The 20,733-nt window shown below is 40.6% G+C and overlaps 1 protein-coding gene across 14 annotated transcripts in view; it reads left to right on the top strand.

Annotated features, from left to right (window-relative positions):
* Positions 1–20,733, top strand: part of LOC140494195 (centrosomal protein of 164 kDa-like) — a 209,979-nt gene that overhangs the window by 49,881 nt on the left and 139,365 nt on the right. For 12 of the 14 annotated variants that reach the window (XM_072593326.1, XM_072593325.1, XM_072593324.1 and 9 more), the window contains 2 exons: positions 5,981–6,092; positions 9,939–10,143. In XM_072593326.1, coding sequence (XP_072449427.1) covers positions 5,981–6,092; positions 9,939–10,143 — 317 coding nt within the window. Of the gene's footprint in view, positions 1–5,980; positions 6,093–9,934; positions 10,144–15,373; positions 15,526–20,733 lie in introns of those variants that run through there. The other 2 variants (XM_072593337.1, XM_072593336.1) reach the window with 2 other exon arrangements.

The raw sequence follows: 20,733 nt of genomic DNA, 5'->3' as shown, positions 1-20,733 counted from the left end.
CTCCTGTTTTGTCCCCATATCCACCTCACTCTGACCCTCCTGTCTTGTCCCCCTTTCCCCTCATTCTGACCCTCCTGTTTTGTCCCCCTTTCCCCCTCACTCTGACCCTCCTGTTTTGTCCCCTTTTCCTCCTCACTCTGACCCTCCTGTCATGTCCTGTCCCCCTTTCCCCCTCACTATGACCCTCCTGTTTTGTCCCCCTTTCCCCCTCACTATGACCCTCCTGTTTTGTCCCCCTTTCCCCCTCACTATGACCCTCCTGTTTTGTCCCCCTTTCCCCCTCACTCTGACCCTCCTATTTTGTCCCCATTTCCCCCTCACTCTGACCCTCCTATTTTGTCCCCCTTTCCCCTCACTCTGACACTCCTGTTTTGTCCCGCTTTCCCCTCACTCTGACCCTCCTGACATGTCCTGTCCCCCTTTCCCCCTCACTATGACCGTCCTGTTTTGTCCCCCTTTCCCCCTCAATCTGACCCTCCTCTCTTGTCCCCCTTTCCACCTCACTCTGACCCTCCTGTTTTGTCCCCATTTCCCCCTCACTCTGACCCTCCTGCCTTGTCCCCCTTTCCCCTCACTCTGACCCTCCTGTTTTGTCCCCATTTCCCCCTCACTCTGACCCTCCTGCCTTGTCCCCCTTTCCCCCTCACTCTGACCCTCCTATCTTGTCCCCTTTTCCCCCTCACTATGACCCTCCTATCTTGTCCCCCTTCTCCTCCTCACTCTGACCCTCCTTCTTGTCCCCCTTTCCCCCTCAGTATGACACTCCTGTTTTGTCCCCCTTTCACCCTCACTATGACCGTCCTGTTTTGTCCCCCTTTCCCCCTGACTCTGACCCTCCTGTCTTGTCCCCCTTTCCCCTCACTCTGACCGTCCTGTTTTGTCCCCCTTTCCCCCTGACTCTGACCCTCCTGTCCTGTCCCCCTTTCCCCCTCTCCCCCTCACTATGACCGTCCTGTTTTGTCCCCCTTTCCCCCTCACTCTGACCCTCCTGCCCTGTCCCCCTTTCCCCCCTCTCCCTCACTATGACCGTCCTGTTTTGTCCCCCTTTCCCACTCACTCTGACCCTCCTGCCCTGTCCCCCTTTCCCCCCTCTCCCTCACTATGACCGTCCTGTTTTGTCCCCCTTTCCCCCTCACTCTGACCCTCCTGTCCTGTCCCCCTTTCCCCCCTCTCCCTCACTATGACCGTCCTGTTTTGTCCCCCTTTCCCCCTCACTCTGACCCTCCTGTCCTGTCCTGTCCTCCTTTCCCCCTCACTCTGACCCTCCTGTCTTGTCCCCCTTTCCCCTCACTCTGGCCCTCCTGTTTTGTTCCCCTTTTCCCCTCACTCTGACCCTGCTTCTTGTCCCCCTTTCCCCCTCACTCTGACCCTCATTTTTGTCCCCCTTTCCCCCTCACTCTGACCCTCCTGTCCTGTCCTGTCCCCCTTTTCCCCTCACTCTGACCCTCTTGTTTTGTCCCCCTTTTCTCCTCACTCTGACACTCCGGTCCTATCCCCCTTTCCCCCTCACTCTCTACTCTTCTGTTTTGTCCCTCTTTCCCCCTCACTCTAACACTCCTGTTTTGTCCCCCTAACCCCCTCACAATGACCCTCCTGTCTTGTCCCCCTTTCCCCTCACTCTGACCCTCCTGTTTTGTCCCCCTTTCCCCCTCACTCTGACCCTCCTGTCTTGTCCCCCTTTCCCCTCACTCTGGCCCTCCTGTTTTGTTCCCCTTTTCCCCTCACTCTGACCCTCCTGTTTTGTCCCCCTTTTCCCCCTCACTCTGACCCTCCTATCTTGTCCCCTATTCCCCCTCACTCTGATCCTCCTCTCTTGTCCCCCTTTCCCCTTCACTCTGACTCTCCTGTTTTGTTCCCCTTTCCCCCTCACTCTGACCCTCCTCTCTTGTCCCCTTTCCCCCTCACTCTGACCCTGTTGTTTTGTCCCTCTTTCCCCCTCACTCTGACTCTCCTGTTTTGTCCCCCTTTCCCCCTCACTCTGACCCTCCTGTCTTGTCCCCTTTCCCCCTCACTCTGACCCTCTTGTTTTGTCCCTCTTTCCCCCTCACTCTGACCCTCCTGTTTTGTCCCCCTTTCCCCCTCACTCTGACCCTCCTGTCTGCTTCTCCATTTCTGCTGTCTAATCCCCAGGATCATCTCAGTGCCTCCCACAACAACGCCCTTTACGTTCTGTTCCCTACCATTGCTTTCTACCTAATGCCCCTTAATCCTAACTGTTTGGGTTGTGTCCTGCTTATCAGCTAACCTGACTGGGGCAGGCATCAGCCCAGCTGGTTACCTTGCTTGGGCAGACCTTTTGACTCTTTGAGACTTTTCCCCTTGCATTAAGTGTTTGAGCAAAGAAATGCCTTATTTGGGAAGGTTTGAAATTACTGAAGAAGGTTGAACTAGGTGGAGGTTGGAGAGAGAAGTCAACCCTGCCAGGCAAATGCCTAATGTATAGTCAGGTTTGTGAACGTGTTTTTCTCATTTCTGCTGAACAACATTGCACCTCTGAGAGTATTTCCAGTGAGCTGGGATGTTGATGATTGTTTGTGATACGCTAAAGAATATAAAACAGGTTCCCACCCATGAAGAGACTACCTTACTGACAAGGTTATGAGAACGGAGAAGCAGACAGGAGGGTCAGAGTGAGGGGGAAAGGGGGACAAAACAGGAGGGTCATTGTGAGGGGGTTAGGGGGACAAAACAGGAGTGTTAGAGTGAGGGGGAAAGAGGGACAAAACCGTGGGCGGCACGGTGGCACAGTGGTTAGCACTGCCTCACGGCGCCAGACACCTGGGTTCAATTCCCGCCTCAGGCGACTGACTGTGTGGAGTTTGCACGTTCTCCCCGTGTCTGCGTGGGTTTCCTCCCACATTCCAAAGATGCAGGTTAGGTGAATTGGCCATCCTAAATTGCCTGTAGTGTAGGTTAGGGGTATGGGTGGGTTGCGCTTCGGCGGGGCGGTGTGGACTTGTTGGGCCGAAGGGCCTGTTTCCACACTGTAAGTAATCTAATCTAATCTAATCTAAACTCGATATCAAAACTTTAAACTGCCATCAGGGAGCAGGACTTTACCCTCCAACCCAGTTAAGCGCTCGTACCTGCCCTTCCTAAAGCTCTGTGTGGGCTGAGAAGATTCTACCCTTTGTGTCCATTTCATGTATACAAAGCTCACCAACTATGTAACTGATCAATAAACCAACTGGTTTACTTATGGTTGAAGAAATGGCTAATGTGCCTTTCAATGTTCTTGCCTTCCAGCATTTTGTAGTTTAGGGACATTTGCAGTAGAGGGCAGCATTGCCCAATTTGTTTTTAGTTACTCTATAACTGCCTTTATCCAGTTATAGATTATTCATTTCAACATGATGTCGTTGATCGGTTAGCTAAATCTTTCGTCTCAATGTAACCAATTTTTAAAATCTGTACATCTTATTGAAACTTTGCATATCCTATCCACATCGGACAACAGCATAATCGTGCTTCATGATTAACTCCTATTTTCCCTCTTTTTTTTCCTTTTGAAAGCAAGTGAATAGTTTAAGACCACAGGTTTAGGAGGAGAATTTCGTCTGTCATGTCTGTTCCACCATCCAGTGGGAACATGGCTAATCTGATAATCCTCAGGCTCACTTTCCTGTCTTTTCCTTGATTCCTTTACTAATTAAAAATCCCTGTCTCAGCCTTGAATATTCTTAATGGCGCAGCGTTGAACCCCCTCTGCAGTAAAGAATTCCACAGATTCCCTACCCTCGGAGAAAAAACTCCTCTTAATCTCTGACTTGAATGGGTGACTCTGAGATATTTTGTTGGTTGTAAACTCTAGGGCTTTTGCCCGAAACGTTGATTCTCCTGCTCCTCGGATGCTGCCTGACCTGCTGTGCTTTTCCAGCACCACACTTTCAACTCTGATCTTCAGCATCTGCAATCTTCACTTTCACAAGGAGAAGTAGCCTCTCCACATCTACTCTGTCAAGCTCCTAAGAATTTCACATGTTTCATTTACATTGCATCTAATTCTTCAAAAATCCAATGAGTAATGGCCCAAACTACTTCTCATAAGAACATTTCTCCAAGATCAATGTTATGAACCTTCACTGGACTGCCCCATTGTCAGTACTATGTCTTGTCTTGGATAACGGGACCAAAACTGTTCACAATATTCCAGGTGTGGTCTGACCTTTGCCTTGTGTAGTTTTAGCAAGACTTCCTTGTGTATTTTATTGAATTTCCTTTGAAATAAAAGCCAACATTTCATTTGATTTCCTGTTACCTGCTGAACTTGTTACATGTGCACAACAGTAGTTAAATACGTGTCTTTCTCCACGTTCATGCTCGGAGCCATGTAGCACATTGACACCACAGACAGTGGGACTATCTGCTATTGTTCTCACTTGATGACCACACAAGTACTTTTCAGGAACTGCAGTGGGAATCCTGTGATTGTGTTTTCAATTCTTTGGGATGGGTTGGGGTAGTTTTATTGTCTCCACTCTTACTGACTAGAATCATTCATTTAACCCAATGAAAACTAAGGTTTAAATTTGAAGCCCTCTGATCTGCATGTCTTTGACATAACTACACAATATATTTACCAACAATATTATTTGGGTTCTTTACTTCTAATTCTAATATACTTCTGTATATATATTAAAATTACAAAGTTTTACAAAAGCCATTATTTATACTCTCTGTCCCTTATGTGATCAGTATAGCTAAGTAATCAGGCTCTGAGCAGTTGAGGTTTCGAACTGGTAGCCAAAGGCATTATCAAAGAGCAGAGTTTTGAGAAGTCTTTTTTACGGAAATAGTAACAATAATACTTGGAGTCCTTTGGCACAATCTCTGGAAAAGGTTGGGTTGAAGTTTGTGGCTTAATACTTGGGACCTTTCAATTTATATTTTCACACTCCTGATTTTATTTCATCAGCTTTTTGCAACAGATTAATGTCACAATGAATCTGTGGCTTGTAGCTGCAGGAGATGAATTATGAGTTCTCTTCTGCATAAAGATGACACAACCAATAATGCAGCAGACAATAGATAGATCTCTCCAAGCATGAGACAGCTAACTTTGACTGATGGTGACTGTTTAGTGTGCATGCGTTAATTTGCCATGCTCAGAAATGTAGTGGCTGCTGTTGTGGTTCAGTGTGAATCTTTAGTTGATGCGTTTCAACCAGAATGTGCTTTATAGTTTACATCTTTCAGTACAATGAGATATTTTCAACTTGAAGCAGAGGAAAATTCTGGTTCACTATATAAATTGTGGCCGATCTGATATCTGAGCACAAATTTGAAAATTCATATTCTACCTAAGCACTTTCTTTCTTATCCAGTATGTATCACTGATTTCAATCATAAAGCTTAGAGAGAATATAGAAGCAAAAGAAGAGCAACACCATGCCGCAGTGGTTAGCACTGCTGCCTCACAGTGCCAGGGACTTGGGGAGAATTCCCCTCTTGGGCAGCTGTCTGTGTGGAGTTCCCTGTGTCTACATGGGTTTCCTCCCACAGCCCAAAGATGTGCAGGTTTGGTGCATTGGCCATGCTAAATTGTCCATAGTGTCCAGGGATGTGTCAGCTAGGAAATGCAGGATTATAGGGATAGGGTAGCAGGATGGGTCTGGGTGGGGTGCTGTTCAGAGGGTCTGTGTGAACTCAATGGGTCGAATGACCCACTGCCAAACTGTAGGGATTCTATGAAAGGATTGAAATTATATGACTTAAGCCTGTTAGTTTCTCCACTTCCAATATTTCTTACAAGATGATATGCTCTCTGGATTTGTAGGAAACCAGTGTGTTAAATTCTATTATTATTTTCTGATTAATTTAGAGGTATCTTCTCTCCACAAACTTCCAGTCCGAAGAACACCTTGCTTCTTTAATGTCTCGCTCCTGAGCTTTTCAAGACACAGTAGAAGGAATTATTAAAATTGTTACTTAATATTTAAATGATTACAAAGAATTGTTTAACTTGTTTAATCTTCTTCAGAAATCCAGGAGTATGCTCGTGAGATAGGAATTGATCCTGAAAATGAGCCAGAGCTTATGTGGTTAGCAAGAGAAGGCATTGTAGCACCTTTGCCCCAAGAATGGAAACCCTGGTAAGTTGACAGCAGACTATTTAAGTTTTCAATACGATTTAAGAAAATATAATAATATGGAAGTGAAAAATATACAACAATATTATTGTGCGTTGAGTGCTTCCAAACTTGGGTGTTGTCAAATGAGGGAATTTTGGATTATGTATTATTGATAGTTACATGTCTGTCACTGATTGTGATAATAGTTTGAGTTGTTGAAGCATATTTATATGGTAGTGGAATGAAGGTTGTTTTTTACTGTAGCTTACTACCACACTGATGAATATGCCTAGAGATTACAATCTCTCTCCTATACATGTAGAATTTTCAGAGCTTCTTTCTGGTAATATCCCAACTGCATGTAATATTTGTAAGTCCAAATCCTGCTGCCTCTGTCATGTGGAATGAAGAAGAATCTGGTTGACCACTAAGGCTCACTACTTTGATCGCTGTGACAACTCTTTTTTTTGTTTAATCCCTCCTCTCCAACACTTACTTTCTCCAAGTCTTTTAATATCCTTCCTAAGTAATTAGCTGAACATCTCAGTTGATTTTACATCAAGAACACAACATTTCACATTCTAACAACCTTTAATGATGACAGACTAAGAACTGGACAGGAACGAAGGGATTTGGGTATTAGTGAACACAAATCGCCTGAAGGTGAAGTGTGTGTAGAAAAGGCTGATGGAATATTGGCTTTTATCTTAAGTGGTTATAACAGAATGGGAAAGAAATTATGCTTCAGTTGTGTTAGGCCTTGGTCAGATGCATTTGAGTACTACATTCAGTTCTGGGTGTGACAGTTCTGGACAGTTTATACAATAGGATTTTAAAACTTACAGAAGTTTGAAGTATATTCCTTTCGTCTTCAATGGCAGAGCAGATCGTCCAGTATTATGGAAGGTAAAGAAATTAGAAAGGGTAGGCATGGAGAAACTATTTTCTCTGGTGAACGATATTTCAAGCAAATTAGTGAAGTTTTAAAATTAGATCTCAACTATTCAGGAGCACTATTAGGAAGCTATTTTGTGCCTTAGAAGTCTGGAACTGTTGGTTTGCTGCTGCCATCTCCTTCCAATCAAAAAAAAAGCCCGCTTCCTTACAAAAGCTCTGGACACTGAGGTTATCAGGGATCGGCTAGTTAAGTTGAGGTACAAATCACCCATAATGTGATCCAATAGTGGAACAGCTTAACGGGTTGAATTGCATCCTATTGCCCATATGTAAAAATAGTACTGATCCTGATTTATGTAACGTACCTAGACCATTTTCTAAACATCTCTGTGGTCATCGTATCTTAAGGCGGGACTTGAAGCTAACCCTTCTGGCCCAGAAGCCAAGTAACTGCTGCTGCAACACATGTCCATTATGGTGCCTGGGCATTTTGGCTACTTAGACTCATTACGTAAAACACGTTAGTTATTCTTCCATCTTCCTGCAGTATCCAAAGAAAAATGTTGCACATATAAACACTGTAAAGACAGCTGTTCTTTATGAATGGGTATTTCCTTTTACCCATTAATTCCTGCTCAAGGATTCAGACATTCATGTTTGAGAACATAAATCCCTTTTTAATAGACTTTGTAGATTAATGACAGAATGGCAAATTCTGGTATATTCGGACTTGGGCAATGTGTCTGGCTACACTGCTCAGATATGCACTGTGTTCTTGCATAAAAATCATGAGTGTTTACATGCAAAAGACAAAGGAGAGGTATTTCACATAAAGCAGGATTATGGTATTTGAACTGACGGTGCTTTATTCATACAATATTAACTTTCCAACCTAGTACAAATTACACTGTAGCAGTCACATCTTGGAAATAGTATCAGTGCTACAGAGTTACTATTGCAATATACGTAACTTCATTCTTGTTTAGCTTTTGTTTTATTGGATCCTAATAAAATGATGCTGTTTGCATAGCTGCACAAGTTCAACACCATTGAAAACAGTGCAGGAAGCTGTAGAGAAAAGAATTGCAAACGAGGGAAAGTAGTTGGGTGGGAGGAATTGGTGAGAGTATCCAAGTTGGTTTTATGTAAACAACTGTATTGATGTTACACAGTAGCTTCATAACGCTTCCATTTTAACTTATAAATTAAAAATGCACATCCTCTAAAAATTCAAATGAACCAATCAGCAATAAATGTTGGCAGTCTAGTGTTCACCTGGCAAAAAATAAAACCAGCTGCTGCCTGATGATTAAGTGCCAGGAAGCACACAGGAGCCATTTATTCCTTTGTATACTCTGGGCTCCTGACATTTATTGCTTAATTATAAGTTTCAGTATAGAATAGACAGTGTTTGTTTAGTCATAAATGCACCATTTTAAAGTTCAGTGCAGCCTGCATAAAATCAGTTAATAAAGTCATATTCCTCTTAAAATTTGATCCAGAGTATAGTAATTTATATTGTGATAAATTGATCTTAAGTGACATTAAAAATGGATCTAAAATTTAAATTTCATCTGTGGATTAACTTCTAAAAATGTTGTGTTTGAATTAGCCTAAATTTTTAATACGTTATCATTAAAGATATATTTTTCTCTCCTGTTTTGCATATGAGCAAGGACTGTCTGTTTAGGTGATCAAGTTTGCTGTCACATTATACTCGTTCCCAACCTTTTCTCAACTGGAGTTAATTTTATGCATAAAGCACTCTCAACGGGCAAGTTGCATCCAAACTGATCTGCAGATTAATTGCAATGTTGTTGTCTCCATACTCTGACCCATTCTTTTGCCAGTGTGGAAGTAATTTACCTGATCTTTCATTGTGGCCAAGTCCGTTCATTCCAATAACCCTGAAAAATCATTGTTATACATCCATTCTAGTCTTTCTGAAAATGGAACACTCAGAACTGAACACAGTATTCAAAATTACATCTCACCAGTTTTCTGTATAAAAATAGCAGTAGCAATTTATTTGGTTTGATAAAATGGTAGAAATTGCTGCAGAGAATGAAGGGAGCTCTTTGACCCATTGTGAACTCTTCAGCTTGAGCTAGCTACACTTTCCATTTCTTGCACTTTCTCCATGTTGGCTTATTTATTACCTTGGGGGAAAGTGAGGGCTTCAGATGCTAGAGATCAGAGTCAAGAGTGTGTTGTTGGGAAAGTACAGCAGGTCAGGCAACATCCGAGGAGCAGGAGAATCGATGTTTCAGGCATAAGCCCTTCATCAGGAATTTGGCAATCAGGCATTTGGATGGGTATATGAATAGGAAGGGTTTGGAGGGATATGGGTCGGGTGCTGGCAGGTGGGACTAGATTGAGTTGGGATATCTGGTCGGCATGGACAGGTTGGACTGAAGGGTCTGTTTCCATGCTGTACATCTCTACGACTCTATGACCTGCTGTGCTTTTCCAGCAACACACTTATTTATTATCCTGCCACATACTTATCCAGTTTTCTCCTAAGTTGTGTTAAACAGGATAAATGTTCCTTTAACCTTCTGCGCCGTGGTCGTTTCACTGTGTCACTCATTCCACCTGCTCAAAGATTATTTATTGTACAAGAACATTTCAAATTTATCCTCAATAGCATGACTAAATTCAAACTAAAACTAAGAAGATGTGAAGGTTTTTTTATAGTTGGGTTAGATTGTAGCTTTACACAAGTGTTTGGTAAAGTAAAATAAATCTAATACTCTATCATAACTCAACCAATCGTTTTGGTTAAACTTGAAATTTTGTGCTGTTTTCTCAATACGAGTTCCTTTGTCTATCTCTGCTTTCTGTGTGTCAATGATAACTAGTATGCTATCAAACTGTGATGTTATCACAGAAAAGCTAGATTATCATGGATTTTAGAAATGGTTAAAAGAAATACATTTTTGCATGATTAATTTCTCTTGTCCGAGGCAGCCAAGATGTCACTGGAGATGTTTATTACTTTAACTTTGTATCGGGCCAGTCAACGTGGGATCATCCGTGTGATGAACAATATCGAAATCTGGTTTCTTTGGAGCGTGAGAAATTGCAAGCTCTGAGTGGAAGCAAAAAGAAAGAAAAGAAAAAGAAGAAGGAAAAAAAAGAGAAGAAAGAAAAAGACCAACTTAAATCTGCCACAGTGAGTCTTAATTAATGAATCCAAATTTAGTTATGTCAGCTGTGTATTTTTGTCCCCTCCTTGTCTGTTTTAATTCCACCTTTAACTTCTCTCCTCTTAAAAGACATTGATCTTCTTGCTGCTGTACAATTCCGCAGCTGTTGGTGGTCATCTCGAAGAAGTAGCATTACCCACAATGATCATCAACAAGCTCTTTGCTGGGTCCCAAGCTCACTTGTTATTCACAATTGCATATTTTTGGCAATGTTTTCTGTAGTAAATTTGGGTTGGGAGCTTGGTCAAATTGCCTTGAATCCACTTGTTCCCTAACCTAAGCGTATTTAGACGAATTGTCTCACTAACTGAGTTAATTTAGCACATAGTGCGATCAAACTTGTGCATGTGTAGATGAATTTGGGCAGAATGGCCTGTTTCTCTGTTGTAACTTGTGTATGTTTCTATATAAGTATTCTCGCTATATCTCAGCTATTTGATGTATAAATGGACAGAGCCATTAGACATGGCTTTTTTAAAATTCCTGTTTGAGGCACCAAAGACATTCTAAATTGAAATTTTATTTGTAGTTATGCAAAATAAGTATTTGGTATCAAAGTAATTTAATAAAGACTTGAAAATCCTCTTCAGTCTTCAATGCAATCATTTCTTTGGTGTCTTGCACTACCACTTTTCTCAATTAATATTCACAGTTCATATTTAATTAGCATTAAGAGTGAATGAAACATTGCTTTCCACAAAGTAACTCATTCATGTATGAACTGCAATTCCTATTTCTCCTAGTTGTTTTTCAGAGGAGAAATATGACAAAATATGATATACGAGTTGCAAATATTGTAATTTCAAGTTCCAATTATTTTCACAGAAAAAGGTCTAAGTGATTATGAGAGTCTTTGTCACCTGCAAGTTAGCATGACTATTAAAATAATTATATATATTTTAAAAATGTTATTACTATGATGCTGAATTGTAAGTCTTTGCAAATATGATGATTTTAGAAGAATGAAGGTGATTTTACATTCAGATGGCAAAGCTGCAGCTACAAAGCAAGAGACAGCTGCAAATAGGATTACTGCACATGTGACCCTGACTCTGTTCCAAACAGTGCTCTGCTTCAGTACAGGACTGCAGTATCACATCTATGTTTTCAACGGAAAGTGCTGGAAACCTCAGCAAGCCAGACAACATCTATGCAGAAATGGAAAGAGTTAATGTTTAATGAATGTTTTGTGTCACTGACCTTTCATCAGAACTCAGAAAGAAGAATTTCATTAATTTGAAATATTGACTTTGTTTTTCTCTTTATGAATGCTGCCTCACCTGCTGCGTTTTCCAGTATCTTCCGCTTCTACTTTACTGAAATAAAATTTGTTTTCTATAATTTTTTTAACTCTGTCAAGAACGTGAGAACTTCAATTTTAAAATACTATGTCTTTTTGTCACTTAAGGAGCAAATGTTGACACTAAACCCGTTCTCTAAGCTATAAATGATTAGTCTGATTGGACTTTTGTAGTTTTAAAGCTTTGATTTACCGATCTATTTGTTATGAGTAAGTAGATCATAAGCAGAACGTGCTGGCGAAGCTGGCAGATCTGAACGTGAATAAATCACCAGGACTACACTCCAGAGTTCTGAATGAGATAGTTGAGGAGATTGTGGAGACATCGGTGGTGATCTTTCACGAATTGCTGGAGTCAGGGTCCCAGATGACTGGAAAATGACAAATGTCATGCTTTTTAAGAAGGGAGAGAGGCAGAAGATGGGAAATCATAGGCAGGTTAACCTCACCTTGGTTGTTTGTAAGATGTCAGAAACCATGATGAAAGATGAGATTGTGGAATATTTGGATACGTCTGGTAAAATGGGGCTGAGTCAGCATTGAAGACAGGTCATGCCTGATATGTCTAGTAGAGTTCTTTGTGATAGTAACAAACGTGTTAGACAAAGGAGAACCAATCGTGATCTATTTGGATTTCCAGAAGAGCCATATAAGATGAACCTTGCAGGGTTGGCTGACTGTCAGAAGGCAGGGGATAAAGGAGTCTTTTTGAGGATAGCAACTGGTGACTAGTAGAGTTCTGTAGAGGTCAGTATTGGGACAACAACTATTCATGTTATACTTTAATGATTTGGATGAAGGAACTGAGGGCATTAGTGCTAGGTTTATAGGTGACACAAAAAGATATGGGAGAACAGATAGTTTTGAGAAAATTGGGAAGTGCGGAAAGACTTGACAGGTGAGGAGAGTGGGCAAAGAAGTGGCAAATGGAATACAGTGTTGTAAATTATAAGGTTATGCACTTTGATAGGAAGATTAGATAGAGATTGAGGTTTAGACTATTTTCTAAATGGTGAAAGGCTTCAGAAATCTAAAGTTTAAAGAGACTTGAAAGTCCCAGTTTCAGATTTTATTAGGGTATGCACTTAGATTCATTTGGCAATTAGGAATGCAAATACAATATTGGCGTTCCTTTTGAGAGTGTGAAAATACAAGCGTAGAGATGTACTGCTGAGTCTATATAAGGCTCTGGTCAGACCACATTTGGAATGTTGTGAGCAGTTTGGGCCCCGTATCTAAGGAAGGAAGTGCTGGTCTTTGAGGGGGTCCAGAAGACAAAGAATGATCCCAGGAATGAAGGGCTAGTCATATGAGGAGTGGTTGATGACTCTGGCTCTGTACTTGGAGTTTAGAAAGATGAGAGGGGATCTGATTGAAACTTGAAGAATCCTGACTTGCCTGGATAGAGTGGAGGTGGAGAAAGTCCCTCCTACTCTCCATCTCTACTACTTTCCACTAGTAGAGAGACTATGACCCAAGGACACAACCTCAGAGTGAAGGGACAATCCTTCAGAACTGAAATGAGGAGAAATCTTTTCAGCCAGAGGGTGGTGAATCTATGGAACTCATTGCTGTTGAGGCCAAGTCTTGAAACAGATAGGTTATTCATTAGTTAGAGGTTCATGGGTTACAAGGAGAAGGCAGCAGAATGGAGCTGAGAAACGTAACAGCTACAATCAAATGGCAAAGCAGACTTAATAGGGTGAATGGTCTTGTTCTGCTCCTGAAGCTTGTGGTCTAATAATCTAAATGGTGAAGTGAAAAATAATCTTACAGCAGAACAGGGCTACTATTATATTTTATATCTTTTAAAATAGTTCTTTATTCATTACCTCAGCTTGTATTTTATTTCTATGCTTTTGTCAGTTTTTTAAAATATATGATCTGTGGAAAAAATATAGCGTAGCAAAATTAAACCAGTCTAAAATGATAACTGCAATGTGTCCAGCCTTTCTCCACTTTATCCTATGTTATAAACGGGTTTTTAAAAAAAAAGCCCACTTGTTTGGGGTTGCAGCTATCAATGTAGAGGTTTGTTTACTTTTCTGAAATATTGGACAATAGGGAATTAGCCTGTCAACAAAGTTCCATAATCGTAAACAGCGTAGCAACATGTAGCATAATTTGCAGTTAGGAGAGGAAATATTTAAATTATCTCCTAGCTGAATTATATATTATCTTCAAGCCTTTTTTTATCTTTGTTTAGGGAAACCAGTTAGAACCAGGAATACTTCCTTCTTCATCTTATTGTAACCTAGCTCATGATCCTCTTCACCATTTTGCAAGTCTTGAGTATTTGCCTGATACTCAGATTAGGATTGAGGATACAGACCAGAAAGAGGTCAGGCCTTTGCAACCATCTTTGAAGCCATTACTAGTCAATAAATCTATAACTGTCAATTTCTCAAGTAATCTACAACCTCTTAAAAGAGAAAATGATAATCAAAAAATATTTGCAGACCTCGAGGAAATTCTAGGAAGAACAGTTTCTTTCAGTTCAAGACTTATAGCTAGTCGCAGTGATCTGGATAGGCCGGAAGAAACCAGGAAAGGTCCTGAGGCAGGTACATGCTGGAGTTTCTCTGACTCCAGTTTGGATAGAATGAGCTTGGGACATGCAATAAGTAAACAGCCAGCTAACATACCAAAGAAGTCAACAAATTGTAAGACATTTGCAGAAACGCTACAGCCTGACAACAAAAGAATATCATTTGCACTTGAGGAGCAGGTAATTGTATTCAGTGACATAGAAAACAAGCAAATACCCATTGAAAATCTTCAGAAAAGTAACTCAATTCAGAATAAACAACCAATTGATGAGATACCACAGAGTTTTGTAGAAGAAAACCAAGTTAATGAAAACTTGCCAGCAGGCTGTATTGAGGGGGTTGTTGTCTTGCCAGTTTGTGACACACAAAATTCATGTTGCATTACACCGCAGAGTGACTACTTAAAGATGTCAACATTCAGTGTTGAAGAATGCTTGATGACTAAGGTGCAAACCGATCAGAACAAATTTAATAGGGTAATGAATGAGCCCTGGCTGCGAGACACCAAAGTCATGCAAAATGGACAAACCGCCGAATGTTTTGAGAATCTAGCAACTGGAAACACCAACCTTAAATCAGTTGACTGCTTAAGCAAGGTCTTAACCATAAAAAGGCTTCATGAAACAGAAGGCATTAGGATGAAAACACTGAACAATATTAATATTCCTGAATCGAATTTGAGTGAATTTGTTAATGAAGAATTAGTTACTGAAAAAGTTGATATAAACTCTTTTATTTCAAGTTCCTTAAATCATATGTCACAGAAAGCTGACCACATTATGTATGATATTCTTGAACAGGATAAGGATTTTAAATCAGAGAAAAAAGTCACCATAGCTGCTGTAGATTGTGATCTTCGTAACCTCTTTAACAAGCAGAACTTGAACAATTCAGGAAAAGATTTTGACAGCTTGTCATCTTCATGTGCATTCCTGAAAGAAAAAAGTGCCACTGCTTATAACAGCTGGATTCACAGTTCAGTCTGCCAGGAGTATGAGGATGATTCTTATTCAGAGGATCAGAGATTTTACCAGGAAATTCTCAAAAAAGTAAAAGCAAACCAAGAAGTTAATAAAGAATTTCGTGAAAACAAACAGAAAATTACACAAGGAGGACAACCTCCTGATTTGTGTAACAATCAAAGTGAAGATTTTGATTATGGATTTCATTCAGATGTTTATAATTATGAGCCTCATCCAATTCTTTTAGCCACCTCACATAGTGAGGATGAAATTATTAGAGTTGATCTTGGAGTTGCAGGATGTATAGATGAGCTGCATGAAACAGTTGAATGTTCAGGGTGTGGAGAAGCAGCCTATTTGAACTCCCAGTTCTGCCTTCAAACAGGACCAATCTCTGGAGCAGCAGTACTAACTGGATTAAGAGGTTTGGAAGAAGATTCTATTGTGAATTTTGATCAAGAGGCATGCAATAGCACTAATTGGAATCTTAAAACTGAGGAGCATCAGGCAGAGAGTAATGGAAAGGCAGATGAAACTGTAAGTAAGATAATTGCTGCCTATATACAGTCTAGAATTGTTAAATTTTTAAACAAAGAATTTGGGAAATGTGGAAATGTGCAGAAAGATAAACGTTGTATATCTTTTACTAGAATTGTACACTGGACAGATTATGTTCAAAGATCTTCAGCTATGCACTAACAGAAATTTCAATTCCACTGATATTAACTGGCATAGATGACAAGCAGCCACAGGTGCAATTACATCCTCTCCACGAATAGTTAATGTCAGATTGAAGGCAGGAGAGTGCTACGTTTTGGCAGTTACCATGATCACATAGGCCCTGTAAACCTTTATGAAGGATGCCATCTTGTATTTTGTTTTTGTTTCTAGTTTATTCTGTACCACGTGACTAAGAAGCAAATATTTACTCAACCAAGTGACTGAATGACTAGCATCCCCTAATTATTGCTGGATCTTCTACACTTCTTTTGAATTAGGTTGAAACTTATTGTGTTTGGGTTCGCAATCGTTATTTCTAATGTTTTAAAAATAATCCTAGCCCATTTGATAGTCACAATTAACAGTAAAATAAATCTGGGATTACACAATAGGATTGCCAGGTTAAATTTGAACTAAATCCAGTAATTTGACTAAAGATCAGTGTAATAAAGATTTCTCAACATTAGACTCCTTTAAGCATTCTGAATTACCCTAGATTTTGAATGCCAGTAATCTGTGTAAATCTGGTGCTCTCATTTGGCTGCTTGTATTTCTCAAGTACTGCAAAGGCTAGGCTAATGTTAGACAGTAATTGTCTCTGCAGTACCAAGATTAAAACACAGGTTCTTCCGAGTGTTAGTTTGTCAACTTCCCAAATCTTGTTCATGTCATGGAAAAGTGAACATACCAAAATAAAATTGTGTTTGCAATCTAAAAATGGAGGCATCCCTTGTGGCACAGTGGTAGCATTCCTACCCTGGGCTGGGAGGCCTGACTTCTATTTCCACCTGCTTGAGAGCTGTATAATATCTCTGAGCAGGTTGATTGGGGAAAAAATATGAAATATAAGAAATGGACCCTCAAAGATTGCAATGCTATGGTTTATGGTATTGCAAGTACATTGTATACAGTACTGTAATTAATCACATGATTTGAAGTTCTCATTTTCTGATTACGTTTAGAATTGGTAGTGAACAGTGAGAGTCCAGACCCTATGTTTGTAACTGTTGAACAGTTATTTTAATTTTTGCATACTTCCTGATATGTCTTAAAAAATTGTGAGTCAATTGAAGAAAAGTCCCCTTCAATTTTTTTGATGTACCCTATCTTTTTAAATGCGTGGTATAATATTAGAAATAATAGTAAAAGTTTCTTTCAGTACATAAGAGACATTGGGCCACTTCAAACTGATGCAGGGAGCCTAGTGATGGGAGATAAGGAAATAGCAGGAGAACTTAACAAGTACTTTGCGTCAGTTTTCACAGTGGAAGACATGAGTAATATCCCAAAAATTAAAGGGTGTCACGGGGCTGAGTTGAGTATGGTTGCCATTATGAAAGAGATAGTGCTAGAAAAGTTAAAAAGTCTTAAAATTGATAAATCTCCTGGCCCCGATGGGATACACCCTAGAGTTCTGAGAGAGGTTGCTGAGGAAATAGCAGAGGCATTGGTTGAGATCTTTCAAGAGTCACTGGAGTCAGGAAAGGTCCCGGATGATTGGAAGATGGCTGTAGTAAACCCCTTGTTCAAGAAAGGATCAAGGCAAAAGATGGAAAATTATAGGCCAATCAGCTTAACCTCGGTTGTTGGTAAAATTCTAGAATCCATCATTAAGGATGAGGTTTCTAAATTCTTGGAAGAGCAGAGTCTGATTAGAACAAGTCAACATGGATTTAGTAAAGGGAGGTCATGCCTGACAAACCTGTTGGAATTTTTTGAAGAGGTAACAAGTAGGTTAGACCAGGGAAACCCAGTGGATGTGGTCTATCTGGACTTTCAAAAGGCCTTTGATAAGGTGCCACACGGGAGGCTGCTGAGCAAGGTGAGGGCCCATGGTGTTCGAGGTGAGCTGCTGGGATGGATTGGGGATTGGCTATCTAACAGAAGGCAGAGAGTTGGGATAAAAGGTTCTTTTTCAGAATGGCAGCCGGTGACGAGCGGTGTCCCGCAGGGTTCGGTGCTGGGGCCACAGCTGTTCGCATTATATATTAATGATTTGGATGAGGGAACCGGGGGCATTCTAGCGAAGTTTGCCGATGATACGAAGTTAGGTGGACAGGCAGGTAGTACTGAGGAAGTGGGGAGGCTACAGAAGGATCTAGACAGGTTGGGAGAGTGGTCCAGGAAATGGCTGATGGAATTTAACGTGAGCAAGTGCGAGGTCTTGCACTTTGGCAAAAAGAATAAAAGAATGGACTACTTTCTAAATGGTGAGAAAATTAATAAAGCCAAAGCACAAAGGGATCTGGGAGTGCTAGTCGAGGATTCTCTAAAGGTAAACATGCAGATTGAGTCTGTGATTAAGAAAGCGAATGCAATGTTGTCTCTTATCTCAAGAGGGTTGGAATATAAAAGCAGAGATGTACTACTAAGACTTTATAAAGCTCTGGTTAGGCCACATTTGGAGTACTGTGTCCAGTTTTGGTCCCCACACCTCAGGAAGGACATACTGGCACTGGAACGTGTCCAGCGGAGATTCACACGGATGATCCCTGGAATGACAGGTCTAGCATATGAGGAACGGCTGAGGATACTGGGATTGTATTCGTTGGAGTTTAGAAGATTAAGGGGAGATCTAATAGAGACGTACAAAATAATACATGGCTTTGAAAAGGTGGATGCTAGAAAATTGTTTCTGTTAGGCGAGGAGACTAGGACCCGTGGACACAGCCTTAGAATTAGAGGGGGTCATTTCAGAACAGAAATGCGGAGACATTTCTTCAGCCAGAGAGTGGTGGGCCTGTGGAATTCATTGCCACAGAGTGCAGTGGAAGCCGGGACGCTAAATGTCTTCAAGGCCGAGATTGATAGGTTCTTGTCTAGAGGGATTAAGGGCTACGGGGAGAATGCGGGCAAGTGGAGCTGAAATGCGCATCAGCCATGCTTGAATGGCGGAGTGGACTCGATGGGCCGAATGGCCTTACTTCCACTCCTATGTCTTATGGTCTTATTCAAAATTCTTTGCATGGCCATGCGAGGGGTTGATTTTCACAGGTCTACACAATAATGTCTTACTTACTGTGTTGCTGTGCATGCATGCAGTGCCAGGGAAAGCTTGCGGGTTTGTCAACATTAGTGCATAAGACTGAAACTCCTTCCTTCTACTTTGGGTACCAAATGGCAGTATCCAATGTTCCCTTGTTGTGCTCTAGCCATGTGCTCAGCCCTTTCTCAGAACAGCATCTCTTTCACACCAGTACAATATTTCCCTTACCAATGAACTGCCTCTAGATGAGAGATTGCAAGTTTAGTGCTAATTCAGTGATAGCTTTGCGCTCAGACATCTATTCCATGAGGAAGTAGTTATAGATGTGTCATTGTTAACTTTCAAAATCAGTGAGGCAAAAGTGAGGACTGGAGATTCTGGAGAAGAGATTTTCCTGATGCAGGACTTTTCCCAAAACGTCGATTCTCCTGCTCCTCGGATGCTGCCTGACCTGCTGTGCTTTTCCAGCAACACACTCTTGACTTTAAAAATCAGTGATCTATTTACAGATACTTGAAATAAGTAAATTTTGAAGCCACTTGTATGATACTGTCAGAAGTGAAGTGTTCTTTTGACTGGGGTACCATTATGTTCTTCTATCCTGTGCCTTTGCTTCCATTGCACTCAACATTTTGAAGAAATGTGTGACTATTATGGGAGATAAATGAGTGAAGCAGAAGAGCACCAAAGTCATTGAGTTATCAAAAGCAGCCAGTGAAACAGAAGTTTCCTTTCCATTTCTGGAAATTTCTTTTTCAATTTTTTTTTCCATTTTAATATATTTTTCCACCTGTTGGTCTGCAATCTACTGACATCAGACCATTAGAGGAATCAATGTGCAACCATAAGACATTAGACCATAAGAGGAATCTTAATGATCCACATCATCCTCTACTTTCTCATTCACTGTGCTAATTGGTGCTGCTTACTGTTGATGAGCAGCCCACTGCCTTGGGAAAATGATGTCCTATTCAAGGCAGAGATTATGACTTTAAGCATTGTTACACTCTTCTTTGGAACTGAGTCCAGAAATTAGGGAGCGAAAATGCTACAAACAATGAGCAGGTCAACCCTCATTTTTTGTGGTATGTTATCATCTAGTATGATCTGAAGGTAATCTTGAGACCTAATGAATTGAGAAAATAAGTAGTGCATGTATTAAGTAAGAGTTAATTGGGTTTGAATTGGCTGTATTAATATGGGAGCAAGTAATCAGTGGGGTGAGAGTTTTAGATATCACATGTAAGTTTGGATTTGAATTCTGTTCAAATGCAGTTCTTTTGTGTATAACATTGTTATTCTATGTTAATTGAGTCAAATTGTTAAGTTTTGGGTATGACCATCATTGTTTCCTGAAAGTGAGCCTTAGGATCAGTGAAATAATGAAGCATCTGGGTTATGTCTTTTCCAAAGAGGAAATGAGGTATGGGCTTAACACTTGTATTGTCATACAGAAACAAGACAAGGAAATTAGACCCTTGTGAATAGTTTGAACAGATTGTTAACTTCATGCAGAATATTTATCAAAAACAAGATTTATTGAGTACTTATGAGTCATGGCCATTTTTTTGACAAGTTTAGGAAGACTGAGGACAATACTATGGAAAGTACATTATGAAATTCAATACATCGTACACCAAACTACAGAGGTTTCATTTGGGAACTCCCCAGTCTGTGCTGACCTTTTAAGTTATTGGACTGTGTCAAAGTACCATGCATGAATAGACGTACAATTTTGATAGGAATTACATTTGTGGATAAGCTTCACATAAACACTTCTGGGTTTTCATTTTAACTAAACACTTTTGGACTGGAGCTTTTAAATTAAGCTCCTTACACTGAGCTGATCTATTTAAGGGTTCTAAGAAATTTCCTTTCTTCAGGAGCATCTGTTTTACACATCGAGCTTCCACATAGACTTCTACAAAAGGGAAAAGCAAAACGTTTCTTGAAGTTCTTGATGTTTTCCCTAAGCCAAAAAAAAACACAATTTAATGCTTCTTACTGAAGAATAATGTTCACCAGTTTATGCAGTTCGC

Source organism: Chiloscyllium punctatum, chromosome 23 (genome assembly GCF_047496795.1).
Source record: "Chiloscyllium punctatum isolate Juve2018m chromosome 23, sChiPun1.3, whole genome shotgun sequence".
Classification (NCBI taxonomy): domain Eukaryota; kingdom Metazoa; phylum Chordata; class Chondrichthyes; order Orectolobiformes; family Hemiscylliidae; genus Chiloscyllium; species Chiloscyllium punctatum.
This window is presented reverse-complemented; position numbering and strand designations above follow the sequence as displayed.